Genomic DNA, 14239 nt, shown 5'->3' with positions numbered 1-14239 from the left:
GATATTTCCTGACATTTCCGCTGCTCACATGTCTGAGCCTCAGTCAGAAGCTTCTACTGCCTGGCATTAGCAGGGCCCAGAAAAGTCCATACAAATTCCTACAGGGAAAAGGGGAAATATTTGAGATCCATATAATGACCATATTGTCCAAACATCTGGAAAGGGTCTGGTCTGGCAGTGGGGATTAAGGAAAGACAAAACAGGATCATGACCAGGTTTTAGTCCTGGGACTTGTGTGCAAAAAAGTACCCAATATTGAGGTTTTTCTGGGAATGCAGGATCTTTTCAATGATCTAGACTGTTGCTAAAGTGGCACAAATAGCTGGGACAAGACTTCCCTCGGTGGAAAGAGCTAAATGAAACACACCAGGAGAGTCATTTCCTAGTTCATAATTGTCCTGGAAAATTCCAGATTAAAATTTGCAACAGATGTTGCCAGATGATTGGACTATAAAATGGGAGAAGGCAACTTTAACACTTTACTGAGTAAGCAGTGATCAGAGTGTAATCAGGAATCAAAACATTGTAATTTTTTTTTAAGTGAGAGGAAGTGTATGTTGGTGTCTTCAAAGTTTTTGAAAAGTATAAAGCGAATTTTTGTATTCCTTGAACAAACAATTTTGACCCCCACTCTGTGCTCAGTGCTCCTCTAGAAGCTAGAAAATTGGTGATACGCACGGCAGATGAGAAAAAATCATAAATGTCTAAGATCCTTCCAAATAGTGAAGAGTTCTATGGGGCGGGGGACAGAGAAGTATAATGTGACAGGACAGCAGCGTTGGTCACAAGGGGAAAGGTGGCAAGACTGCCAGGGGGGCCCCTGGCTATGGCTTTTCTGAGGGGGATACATTGTGCTGAGACCTGAAGGGTAAGGAGCTGCATGAGGTGAAGCCATTTTAGTCAGAGGGAATGGCAGAGACAAAGCTTATGAGGTGAGAACAAGTGTAACATTTTCAAGGATGAAAAAAGAGCTCAAGAACAGAATGTGCTGGAGCCTAATGATTGAAGAAGGAGAAATGGAAAAAGATGACCTCACAGAGGTGGTTAGGGCCAGTTGGTGTAACGAGTTGCAGACATCAGTAAAGGGTCTGGATTTGAAGTTTAATGAGTGATGCAATGGATTTTTCATGGAACAGGATGGTGGAATCCAGACTTACAATGTTTTTACGGATTACTTTGGCCTCTGTACCAGGGAGACCAGTGGATGATCTATGTGAGTAAATGCTGGTTGTTGGGAAACATTTATTTCCTAGACAGTAGATAACTTTAGATAAGGGACGTATTTTGGAGTAAAACCTACTGAAGTTGTTGATTGTCTCTGGGTGGAGAAGGAAGGAAAGGAATCAAGGAAGACTTTAAGTTGAGGCTTAGGCTACTTGGTGGGTGGTGCTGTGATTACTGAGATAAAGAATACTGAGGAAGGAGTGGTTTTTTTGTGGAATGGCAAGGGAGAATCACTAATTGCATTGGAAATGGAAAGGGAACCTCAGTAAATATCTCTGCCCGCCTTCAAAAAAAATCTTGCAGGAAAAGAAACGATATTTGATGTTGAAGTTGCTGCCCGATTTTGCTGGGTTGTCTTGAGTTCATAGAACTTTACCTAACAAATGAATGGATGGATGGATGGACAGATGGATGGAAGAAAGGATGGCTAGGCATATAGATGAATGACTGGATGGACAGATGGGTAGATGGGTGAAAATGTTTTAGAAGTGAATGGTCATATTGAATCTCTTCATTTCTCATATGCAGATATACCTATGAAGCCACTGAAAGATGCCTTGTTTAGAGGGCACACAGTCTGTGGGGTCTCAGGGATTCTGACTCATACAACTTTGTCCATTCAGAGTCAAGGAGGTAGTTTGTCTTAAACATTATCCATAATTCCTTCCCATTGAGACAATACTTTGTTGCTGATTTCAATTCTAAATGCTTATTTTTTTTTCACTTTATAAAAATTACCACAATAATCTTTATTTTACCAGACAGGAAGCACTGCTTGCGGCAATCAGTGAAAAAGATGCGAACATTGCCTTGCTGGAATTGTCTGCCTCCAAAAAGAAAAAGACACAGGAAGAAGTCATGGCCCTCAAGCGGGAGAAAGACCGACTGGTACATCAGTTAAAGCAGCAGGTGGGGCCTCCTGCACGGAAGGTGTGTTTTGCTGGGTTTGGTCCTTGGGTGCTTTCTCTGGGTTTAGCTACTCTTCATTTTCCCATGCCCATCCTGCAGGCTCAAACAGCTAAAAACAGGTAGGCGTGAAGTTGCCCGAGTTGCCACTGGAACACCATTTACTGCTTTTCTGTGTGGATGTGCATGTGCTTGGGCTTGTGTAGTTTGCAACCAGTGCTGTTTTCTTTCTTTTGTATTAGCATCATGTCCCCAGAAATAGCTCTCAGCTCTCTTCCTTCCCGTGGACTTTGTATGACTTCTGACTAAATCCTAGAAACTACTAATTAAATTCTGGGCACATTCTCTATTCGTTGTCTTTTGTCTTGCTCACTCTTTGGGCCCTATAAAAAACTCCCCTCAACCAGTTCTTTGAATTTCTTTCTCACATACTTCTGACTTTGGTTCTTCAACTATTTCCTCCTGGGCCTTTCGGCTGAGGAGCACTTACCAGCCCTGGCACTGCCAGGCTATGATTGGAGACCTCCCGGCCACTATTCAGTTGAATTATTCTTTTTATCACCTCTTTATCCCATTATCCTGTCTTTTCCTTCTCACTAGGCCACAATATTTCTTCTGAGGGAAAAGGAAGGAGGGACAAAGTCCTAATTTGTGCAGAAAGTCCTCTACTTTCTATAGGGTTTTCTGGAAGTGACTTAAGTGGAAATAATTGTACCTGAAGCATATTATAAAATCATCCCTAAAATCTTCAGACATTATTTCTCCTCTTTATCTAACTTGGGGGCTTTAGGAAGCAATGGTTAAAGATATTCACTCAGATTCTAGCTTCTTATGAAAAGCCAACAAATATTATGGCTCAATGGTCTGTGGCCTCACAAGGTGGCTGCCACATCTTAGGTTGGGTCACATGTGGCTCTGAAACTCTCCAAATGCCACATTGTACCAGGTAGAGTGTGTCCACATTGATTTCAGCCCCAGGACTGGATCGCTGCCTGCTAGGCTGATCTGGGCTGAGCACAGGTACAAGGTGAGTGGAAGGGAAGCCCAGCCAACCCTCCCTCCTCAGGAAGGAAAAGGCATCCTTTGGCCCTGAACCAGAGTCCATTTCTCACGGGGCTTGCCTTGCTGAAAGAGAGAGAGCACCACCATGCCTGGGCGCCTTCTCCTGCAGAGGAAGGGTCCCAGTCACTGCCAGACATTGGGGTCATTCCACAGAGCAGCATGCCTTGCTAGCGCTGGCCCCGGGGGTTGCACTTCCATCTGACCTCTTTGTTTGGGGCTGTGCATCTTCTGCACTGGGTTTTTCACCCACTTGGCCACAGAAAATCAAGATGAGCCTCCTCCTTTAATTTTTCCTAATTCCTTCCCTGTGCACTCTGCGCCTTCCCCTCCTGCACCTAACCATTGTAGCTTTCTCCCACAGGTTTATAGACCTAGGAAACAGGCCCTGAGCTCGAATATACCATGCACTTGTGATGCTTGCTACAGCCCAGATATTACGGCCAAGTACCACGGGTCCAGCTACGATGCATACATGATCCAAAGGTCTCAGGTCAGTCAGTTGCTAAGGAAACACTTGCCCCTGCCACGGGGGTGGGGGTGTATAAGAGCTACATCCTATCTTGACCTTCACCTCTTCTGATGATTTTCAGTACTTGGTAGGCATAAAGTCTGGGACTGTAAATGATAGCATTATATTTTGATTTGTAGTGTACTTTCACTTATTATATGTTTACCAAGGGTTCCAGACTTGGTGACCGCCCTTACAAGGCCAGCTCTTCTGAAATGGCCTGGCGTTGCTGCAGCTCCAAGGCTGCCAGAGGACTTACTGTCATCCATAGTGAATTATATTTTTCCTTCTGTCTCTTAGATACTTTGCTCCTCATATATCCCTGTACTTTTCCCAGTAAGGAACTTTTTTTAAGGCTGCTTTTTTCTTTCTCAGTATCATGAAAATACACTCCTGGATTCCAGGAAGGATTGAGTGTAGCCCTTCAATTTGCTCCTGGGAAACTGCACAAAGCCTTCATTATTCACTACAGGCTCGGTTTTGGGTATCATGGGGCACCTTTGGGAAACACCAGCCATGCAGAAGTAGGCTCCTGCCTGGGCCAGGGCAGGGTCTGGAGGGCTGTTGTGGAAAAAGAGGCAGCAAAGGAGGAGGATGGGCTCCTTGGTGATTTAGGTTTGAAATCATTCCCTGTACCCTACCCACCACAGAGCAAGAAAAGGCACATCAATTTATTTATTCTTCTTGTGCATGATAATGAGTCTAAGAATAATGATTAATTTGCTTATAGAAGCACCCTCCTTTTATTAAGTGTTTGCTCTATGCCAGGATGTGTATCCAGTGTCCGGAGGATTTTGTCCTGCAGTCCTCACAGTAGCCCTGTGGTATGAGTACCAGGGTTACCTTTCTTTTCTAGGGGTATAGCTGAGACTCAGACTGTGGAATAACCAGCCCAGCACACACAGCTTGTAAGCAATAGAGCTTGGGTTTTGGGTAGCCCTCCTGAGTCCACACATGCCCTACCAAGTTCAGGAAGGAATTCAGAATGACAACCAGTAGGGTATTCCAGAAAGTGTGAGGTTCCCAAAGTTTAGCTGCCAAAATCCTCATTTAAGAATGTTTTCCAGCCATTCACAAAGAGTGGGATCTGCCTAGAGCTCTTAGACTCAGGCTATTTAATCACATCTGTAATTACTAATACTGTTTGGTTCTCACCACATGCCAGTGGCAGGTATGGGTGTGAGGGCTTTACAAACGTAAACTAATGAACTCTCAAAACAACTGAAGGACTGATACTCCTACAAAGGACATCATTGCTCATTCTTGCACATGAACAAGGCACCATATCCAGAGAGGTTTGGTGCCTTGTTCAGGCTTCACAGCTGGATGCACCATGAGGCAGGAAGAGACCCTTTGCCACACAAGCACAAAAGGATTTTGCAAGTGCCATCTGGAGTTGAATTGCTTAGGGTGAATCTCGCTTCCAGCACTTGTTAGCCGAGCAATCATGGCAAGAAACTAAACCTCCCTGAACCTCAGTTTTCTCATCTGTAAATTGAGCAAATAACCTATGTAATTAAATGGATTGTTGTGAGAGGTAATATATAGAAGTAATTTGTGTATGGCTAGGACACGATAAGTGCTGAATATTTATGAGGTGCTGTTGCTACTACTACTATTAATAATTTATTTTATCACTTCCAACCCTCAGAGACAGTTTGATTTTGATTTCATCATTGCTACTGTTCACATGCCTGGCAGTCACAACTCATTGAACAAAGTTCAGAGAACATACTTTTGAACTGTGGAAGAATGAGCAGACAGACATTCTCCCTACACTCAAACCCAAGCACTTGGGACCAGTGAGCAGATATGCCAGGAACTCTAGCCCTCAGCTCTCAGCCTGCATTGAATAGACTTATTATTAAATTTGCTTGGTTTCTGTATCCAGTCCACATAGACATCAGTAACAGAGGGCATCTCTGGGAGAGGTGATAACTGGATAGACCTCAGTTATCACCTACATGGCTGACTTGGGAGAGCAGAGCTGTTTTAGACACCCAGGACAATGGAACAGGAAGGCCAGAGGTCTGGGTATTCATCTGTCCAACATTCTCCAAGGATGCTGAGGCAGACAGGGTCATGAGAGATGCTGCCCTCTTCCCAACTGCCTCTTGGTCTTGTTTCACCTCATGCAGAAGGATTCCGTACTGCCCATGGCAATCGCAGTGACTGGACATGGGTAGCTTGTACAACAATCCCTACAATCATTGTACTTTGCCAAGCGCATAGTAGGAACTCAATCAATATTTGTTGTATGAATGAATGTATGATTCCCACATGCTAGGCTCTATACCCGGTGCTTTAAATATACATAAGTTTATAAACATTATCTCATGTTTTCCTCATAATCAACCAACTAGCATATTGCATACCTACTATGTGCTAGGCTCTCTGCCAGATTCTAGATGTTCATCCCCACAGATATTTTATCTGGCCCAAAGAGGAAAGCATCATCCTCATTTTTTAGTTGATCAGAACAAGGCTCAGGAACCAGATGACTCAGCTACTCTCATCCCACTCATACCTGGCAGTGCAGGGTTGTGCCCCACTGTTTTCGGGGTTCTGACACTGCTCTTTGCTGGGCTTAACACTGCCTCTCTAAAGCCACACTGTGAGCCATGGATTAGCACCTGCACAGATGCCATCAGAGGAGCCCAGTGCCAATGCATCAGCCTGTGGCTCCCAAGCTGCCTAGGGGCACAATGATGAGAGGAAGTGGGTAGCCTGGCACGACCAAGTGCCACAGTGGACTTCAATTCAACAGCTATTCATTGAGTGCCTTCTCTGTGTTAGAATGCTAGGCATTTTTTGAATACGTGAGTGACAAAATAGATGAAGTCCCCTTTCTCATGGAGTTTATAATTGGGGGAAAGAAAAGTAACAAATCGTGAACATAATTAATAAATAAATTGTATGATAGAAAAATAAAAGTATAGACCAATGTAAGGGAGAACAGAAATGCCAAGATAAGACTGACACATGGGTGACACTGTAAAATAGGGTAGATGGAGCAGGCCTCACTGGGAAGGAGATATTTGAGCAAAGACTTGAAGTGGGTGAGGGATTGAGCCCTGTGGAGATCTAGGGAAGAGTGTCCTGGCAGAGGGAATATCCAGTGCAAAATCTTCTACAAATGCTATGTTTGGGAGCAGAAATTTTCTGCAATTAGGAAGCAGAGTACACCAGCCATGTAGCCTTAGAAGAGGGAGGTCTCCCTCAGGTACCACTGTGAGCTCTCTGTTTAAGCCTGCCTAACTCAGCCCATTCTCCAAATCCCCTGGCTCCAGCATCCAAGAGATCCCAGTGCTTAGCTTGCATTTAAAAAAGCATTGCCACTTTTATTGTAACCACAGAAAACTAATGCCAGAATTTGCTTATCATGGCTGATGAAGTTTTCAAATAGAGGAGTGACAAGAGCCTACGACAAAATCCCCTCCCTGACTTTCTGGCAATCACAACAACTTACCATTGGAGTCCAAACTTCTGCACTCTGCTTGCTGCAAGGAGGCTGGCAGATGGACAGTAGTGGCCACCACCATGCTCAGGGTGATGGTTGTGCCTTGGGGAAATGCCGCCAGCTTCCAGGACTGGCCAGAGGTTCTCAAACTTCAGTGGGCAGAAGCATGATCTTTTCTAAAGATAAATCTTAAGATACTCACCATCCTCTAGCCCTCGCTTCTGGAAGAACACCTTCCCTGGCTTGCCTCATTGTTGGGATAGAGACAAATTCAGACCAGTGTGCTCTCTGCTTTGTACATGTGATTCCCTCTGCTTGGAACACATTTCCTTCTTTTCCTCACCTACTTAATGCACACTCATCCTTTCCATCTTAGCTCCACATGACTTTCAGGAACACCTTTTGGAACTTTCTCAGTTGAGTCAAATCCCCAATTTGGCACTCCTATAGCATGTGTACATCACTTGATTACACTGTAACAGATACATTTGTTTTTTGTGATTATTTATATAGTGACTCTCTGCCATGCTAGTTTATGAGCTTCATGAGGACTGAGAATGTGGCCTCATGACTTTTTCTACTGACCATTCATCTGCAGGCCTAGCACAACAGCTAGCACATAGTGGGCATTCAGTAGTTATTTGTTAAATGTATAGTGAATGAATAAATGAATTTTCAGGGCAGCTTATTTAAAAAATAGACATACATCTTTGATCAATAATGACTTTAAAATAAGAGTTAACCTCATAATTCTTCTTACTCCAATATTCTAGGCAGATGCCACCAACCTACAGGAGTTTGTAGGAGAGATGAGACCTACTTGCCAAATGATAACCATAGAATGGTGTATAACCTTTCTTGCCATGTTGCAAGACACTTTACAGAAATGCCTTTTCTCATACTTTAATTATTTGCAGTTGTGACCATTTTGAACCTTTTCTTTGAACTTCTTCATATTCTAGTTCAAATCCCCTCCAATTTGGCAGGGGGGATTCTTCTTGATTAAAATGCCACTGAGTTTCTGGATGTGACGGAGATTACTTTTTAGGAAGGGAGCCCTTCCATTTTACCCCTGAAAACTGAGTGTCTCATAAGTCAAATTGCTTAGAAATATCTAAACTCCTGTTAAACATCTGTCAGGAGAGCCAGAGAAGATGACATGAAATGAGTTCAGAAATTCCAACTATGCTTAACAACAAAAGGATCTTTACAATACTCTTCAGGTGTTGACGCAAACATGGGTTGTTGGCTGAGTACGGTGTAAAGGTAAGAGAGCAATACTGATTAACTTTCTGTTACATGTTGCATAAAAAAGATAAAGGATTAATTATAGTTTGGTAGTAGGCAGATAAGCCTATCCAACTTTTGTATCCTTTCCAATTCCATCCCTTCACAAGCATATACCCCTGATAATTTTACTCTACCTTTTTCTTAAAAAAGAATCTGGCTTCCAGATTTTTTGCAGTTTTAGAAGAGGGTCTCAACTGGGAATGAGTTTGTTCTTTCTTTAAGGAGAGTGGTTCTGAAAATATTATTAAAAATTACCATCTTTCCTTCTTTTGTGTCTTGGATCCAATTCCTCCAACTCTTCCTCCACCCTTGAAGAAAGGACTGACATCAAAATAATTAATTCTGAAATCATTGAATTTTCCTGCTGCTAAAGGATTTTTGAAGAAAGCTTAAAACTAAATCTTACCCCCTAAGCCTTATTCCCAAATGCTCCCTTGTGTGTTGAAGTAGTGATATGCACATCCTTGATGAAAATGCCTTTTTAAAATGAGGGCCAGACACTATTGTTTAGTTAAAATTAGAACCAGCTTATTTCTCAGAACTGGTTAAAATACTTTTGTGATCAGAGATAAATTGTACTTGGTTTTCTTTTCCCTTTCTGCCAGCTCTGGGCATTGCTTTTGGCTACCAGCAAACATCCTGGTCAGTTGGTAGCAGGAAAGTGTTAAGACCAGGAGATGAGTCCAGTGGTTCTCTGGTTTCCCCCCAGAGTTTGCAGAGAAGAAAAATCCCACACCCAGGGCAACATTCTGGAGGTTACTTCAGGTCCTTATAGTTTAATCTATTTGGTTAGAGTGTCCTTCTCCCCTATGTCATCCAGAAAGTCTTAGCACTGTCTTCAAAAATTATCCAGGCAGCTGTGGCCAAGAACAGGAGAAGGCAGAGCTGGCCCTGAAAGTGTTCAGGAAAGCTGGTTATTAAGAATGAGATCCTAGTCAGACTTGGACGTTGGCAGGGGTAGAACCGTCCTGTCAGGGGGAGTGGTAAGTTCCTGAGTAGGATGGTTGCTCAGACAGTTCTTTCCCTCTACGGGAGGCCACCGTAGGTTGTGCTTCCTACTTAGAGGTCCATTGTATTGTATGCAGATGACTTTGAATTACCCTTTGTGGTTCAGGAGGTGAGCACAATTAAACAGCAGTGGACGAACTCCATGCAGTAGGGTTCCCATAGCCTCATGTTGTGGTTGGATGAGCTCCAGAAAAGCTTGATTTGATCCCAGCATTGTAATGCATCACAGACTTGCCCCAGATCGAATTGCTGAAATGCAAATGCATTGGTTTTCACTGCAGACTCATTTTGGGTTAAGCTTTTCATGTCCCACTGGTAGAATCTGGCCACATCTCTATTTATCATTGACTTCAATGCAAAGTATACTCACAGTATGTTGTAGAGAACCACCTTTGAAAAAGAAATACTCAGATCTCTCCTCAGCAGGCCAAGGGCAGGACATTCTCATGGAGGTAAAACTGCTCTGTGCTACTGGAAGCAGTTTTCTCTTAGGGTCCAGGTAATTGGTCAGGACATTTGTTAGCTTTCTGAGCCTGGTGACATTCCTTATTCTAGGCTGCTTGGGCCTCCACCCCTCTACTCAGGGAATCCATTCAGTTTGCCAGGGGCTACACAAAATAATACTCAAAGATTTGTAGAAGCGAAGTATTTTCTCTGAGAATCCTTGTTTTTCAAATCCCTTTAGAAGTTTATCAAGCTGACTCTAATGGATTACTTTCTGAGTCTTTCATTTGAACAAAGCCATGTTTTAAAAACTGCTTTTGTTCTCTTTCCTAATCATCGATGGAGAGCCTGTAGTGGGACTGTGTCGGGCTGTAGAAGGAGGTATTGACTTTGTTTCTGAGCCTGGGGTTTTATCATTTCTACCACCAAGAAAAGACAGCTCATGAAATAAGTAACAGGGCAAATTGCTGTTTGGGGATATAGCAGTGTTACCCAAATTCAAAAATCTTTGTGTTCTGCGGGGGTCATGGAATGCTTCCTACAGAAGCAGGCATTCTTATGAATTTTATGATTACCAATCCATAGACTATCTTTTGTGACAAATGCCTATTAAACCACAATACTTTCTCTTAAGTTCTCAAGAACCCTAGTGTAAATAGTTCTAGTTTTTAGAATAACTTATTCTTTGTTTTTCAAATATATCTTTTTAACTGAAAAATATGAAAAGACGAACTTTACCATTTTCTTACCCCACTTTTAGAGACATAAAAAAGGAGAGATGGGTCTGACTTTTAAGTTATAGAGCGATTTGCCAACTTTGCTTCAGTAATTTGAAGCACCCCCACAGCATCTAGCAGTTGGCAGAGCACATCAGAATAGCAGGCTTAGCTGAAGGTGACCAAAACAGAGACTAGTGTACAAGTGCCAAGAAGATCTCTCACGCGCTGTCTCCCTCTCTTTTTTTTTATTCAAATTTCACATCTGTGCTCTATTTTTAAACATTTATTCTTTAAGTGATAACGCATGTTTTACCAAGCCTCTTATTGGATTAGACATGTTTGAAATCCCCTCAACTTTAACCTGTTCATGACTGCCTCCAAAAACATTCGGATCCACCACCAAAGCAGAGAGTGTATATGGAGGAAGGTTCCCAAGACGTCCGCCACCAGAGCCACCCTAGTGTGGGAAGAGAGGGACCCTGCTGTTGCATGGCGCAGATTCGAGGGATCTTACATTGACATCACTGCATGAGGACAAGTGTGGGTGTAATGTGTCCAGTGTTCTTGCTCTTCATAACAGTTTTGATGCTCACATTTTAGAGTGGGAGGAACTAAAATATTTGAATTCTTACTGTGTACCTGACCACGAATAGGGATGACTTTAAATATATTATCTTAGTACTCACAACTCTGAAAACCAGATGTTATTCATTCCATTTTAGAGATGAGGAAACTGAGGTCCAGGAACTGGGTAAAGATGCTACAGCCTGTGTAGGGTCTCACTCCAAAGCTCATCCAGGCTCTTCCCAGCAGATGGCCCCAAGTTGGTGCAATACCTAGTTTAGGTCACAGCCCCCATGCAATGGTGCTAAAAACCCACATAAAAAGAAGGCTTTCTTCTGCGACACTGAGCACCATTCTCAGCCCCTCCCCAGAGCCCCTGCTGGCCCCTACCCATGACCTGAGGTCACATGTTCAGCTGGGGAGAGACTTATCTCATCCTGCATCACCAGGCATCACCCATCACCATCATCGCTGTTGGGGGTGGGGTGGAGGGGAAGGCTGTGGGCTTGATCAAGTGGCTGCAGCTTTGGTCTCCAGCATGAAATGTTTGCATTTGCCTGTTGTAGCTTTTGTATTTTATTCTCAAGATATCTGCTTGAAAACCATTTTTCCCTTCAGTTTTCCATTTTCTTCTTCATCAGTTAACATATAAAAACAGGTTCCTCCTGGTCCCTTTCTCTCTCTCCCTCCTTTCCTTCCTCTCATCGTATAATTAAAAGTCCTTTCAGGCTGTCTTCACCTTATCATTTCAAATGAATTGAAAAAAGATCTGACTTCCTGCCCTTGTGTCTTCCTGATGCTGCATTTCAAAAATGAAAGAAAAGTCCTTTTTCCTTCATACTGCCTCTTGAATAACAGTGTATAAATCATACTGATTTTTGTTATTGATCAGCATTGTTGCAAAATGGCTTCACAATGTTCTCTCTCTTTGCTTTTTCAAGTAATAATTTAAGAGGAATAGGAATTTTCACCCTCCTTTCTCATAATTACAGAAAGAGAGTTATCAAATGCAGAACTTAACATTTTCAGTAGTTTATATTTACTCTTACTCAACCCTGTATTCTTTGGGGAAGATGCCACTTTCTTTTTTCATTCTCTGCAACACAGTAACAGCATAGTTAAAAGTCCCAGAATCTCCCATATTTACCTTTTTTAAAATTTAACCCATAATAATGAACTATATTAAAAAAGTAACAAGAGCTTAATTTTAACCATCCTTATTATGTAAATGTTTTTTCATAGTTAGAAGCATATAAATAAATGCTTTATCATAAAACTAATATATGTCCAGTAAAGAAACTTAGAAAAATGTAAATAAGAAAACTAAAAACACCCATATTCCTGCCACTCAGAAATAACTGTCATTAAGATTTATAGTTTCCTACATTCCATTTTCTATATAGATATTTGAACAGAGACATGATATACTACATAATAAAGTTGTTTTTTAGCCTTATAAGCATTTAAAGTTGTATGCATTTTCCCATGTCCTTAAAAGTCTTCAAAAATATATATCTTGGTTATATGATTTCCATCATTGCCATAATTAATTGTATCATTCTTCTATTGTGATTTTAATTCATTTCTAGTTCTTTACTTTTATAATCACACTAGGTAAATATCTCAGTACATAAATATTATTTTTTCTATTGTTTTTCTTAGGTTTAATGTCCCAAAGTTGAAATATTGGAGTTGTGGTCATTTTAAAGATTTTAGAGAACTAAGAAATAGCTCTCTCCTATAAAGTACGTGATATTTGTAAGTTTTTACATAAACATCATCTGTTTGTGTTAAGTTTGTCAAAACCATAGCCTGATAACATGTCTCTCAGGTTTGAGGTAGAATATTACGTAGACAATGCAAATGGCCAGTAAGCTGAGAGAGCAAGAGGCTGAGGGAGATTTTTATACTTCTTAGAGGAGTGATTAGGCATGGGAAAAAATGGACAGTCCATTCAGCAGATATTTATTGAGCATATACTATCTGCCACATACTGTCTGCACTCTGGGGACACTGCAGTGAACAAAACACAAAAATCCCTGCCCCAAAGGAGCATGTGTTCTATAAGGGACAAATAGAAACAAAAACATCAGATGTGTAGCATGATAGATGGCAATGAATTGTATGCTGAAAAATAAAGATGATGTACTGTAAGGTGTCTGGGAGGTGATTTTGAATAGGATGTTCCTGGGACCACTTCCTGAGAAAGCAACATGTGAACAAAGACTTGCAGGGAGATGGAGGGTGAGCCTCATGGAGCACTATGCAGAGAGGGAGTCCCTGGGGGGACAGACTGTAGCCAGGAGAGTCAGAATCCATTCTTTTCAGATCCCAGACCCAAGTGCAGTTGCTGAGTTGACAAGGTGGGGGAGCCAGAACCCCACAACACCAATGTTTAGATGAGATTATTATTTTTTTTAAATATACACACAAGGATCAAAACCCCACACTCTTATCTCTGCCCTGATAGGCCATTGGAAAATGTCTGTCGGACACAGCCAGCAAATCTATATTCAGATGATCTTCAACACTGTCTGGGAATAGAATTGTGCAAAGAGGTTACAAGTTCAGATTGGACAGACAGGCTGTCATTTCAGAAAACAATGAAAATCGACTGAACAAGAATGGCAACTCAGAAGGTTTCAATCCAGAGTGGCTCTTATGCCCAGAAACCTCCAATTAACTGATCATCTCAGGGCTGGTTTGTTTCCTCTCTCTCATGGTCCAGCACTCCTAGAATTACAAACCTAGCTCAGAAGCCAACCAGAAACCCTACTTCTTCGGGCTACGTTGGGTGTGCCAAAGACCCTTTGAGTGCTAGGATAGGAAGCAGGTATGTGGGTCACAAGTCCAGGCAGAGTTTCTGTTGTCAGTCTTCCTGGGTTTGGGGTCCCAATGCTCTCTGAGATGTCCGATACAAGCAGCCATCTAGAAAGTGTGATGTTAGATGTTTAAACAAAACAAGGCAGCCCACCTCATGAGGGAAGCCCTGGCAGGTAGGAGAAAGTACAGCGTCTGAGAATGGACCTGAGGATCAGAGTTCCAGCTCAGCTC

The 14239-nt window shown here is 42.2% G+C and overlaps 1 protein-coding gene across 1 annotated transcript in view; it reads left to right on the top strand.

Moving 5' to 3' along the window:
• Positions 1 to 14239, top strand: part of ERC2 (ELKS/RAB6-interacting/CAST family member 2) — a 763823-nt gene that overhangs the window by 712828 nt on the left and 36756 nt on the right. The window contains exon 15 of the mRNA XM_054595505.1: positions 1986 to 2133. Coding sequence (XP_054451480.1) covers positions 1986 to 2133 — 148 coding nt within the window. The remainder of the gene's footprint in view (positions 1 to 1985; positions 2134 to 14239) is intronic.

This window comes from Pteronotus mesoamericanus, unplaced genomic scaffold (genome assembly GCF_021234165.1).
Source record: "Pteronotus mesoamericanus isolate MK-2021 breed Mesoamerican mustached bat unplaced genomic scaffold, CSHL_Meso_final scaffold_54, whole genome shotgun sequence".
NCBI classification, from domain to species: domain Eukaryota; kingdom Metazoa; phylum Chordata; class Mammalia; order Chiroptera; family Mormoopidae; genus Pteronotus; species Pteronotus mesoamericanus.
This window is presented reverse-complemented; position numbering and strand designations above follow the sequence as displayed.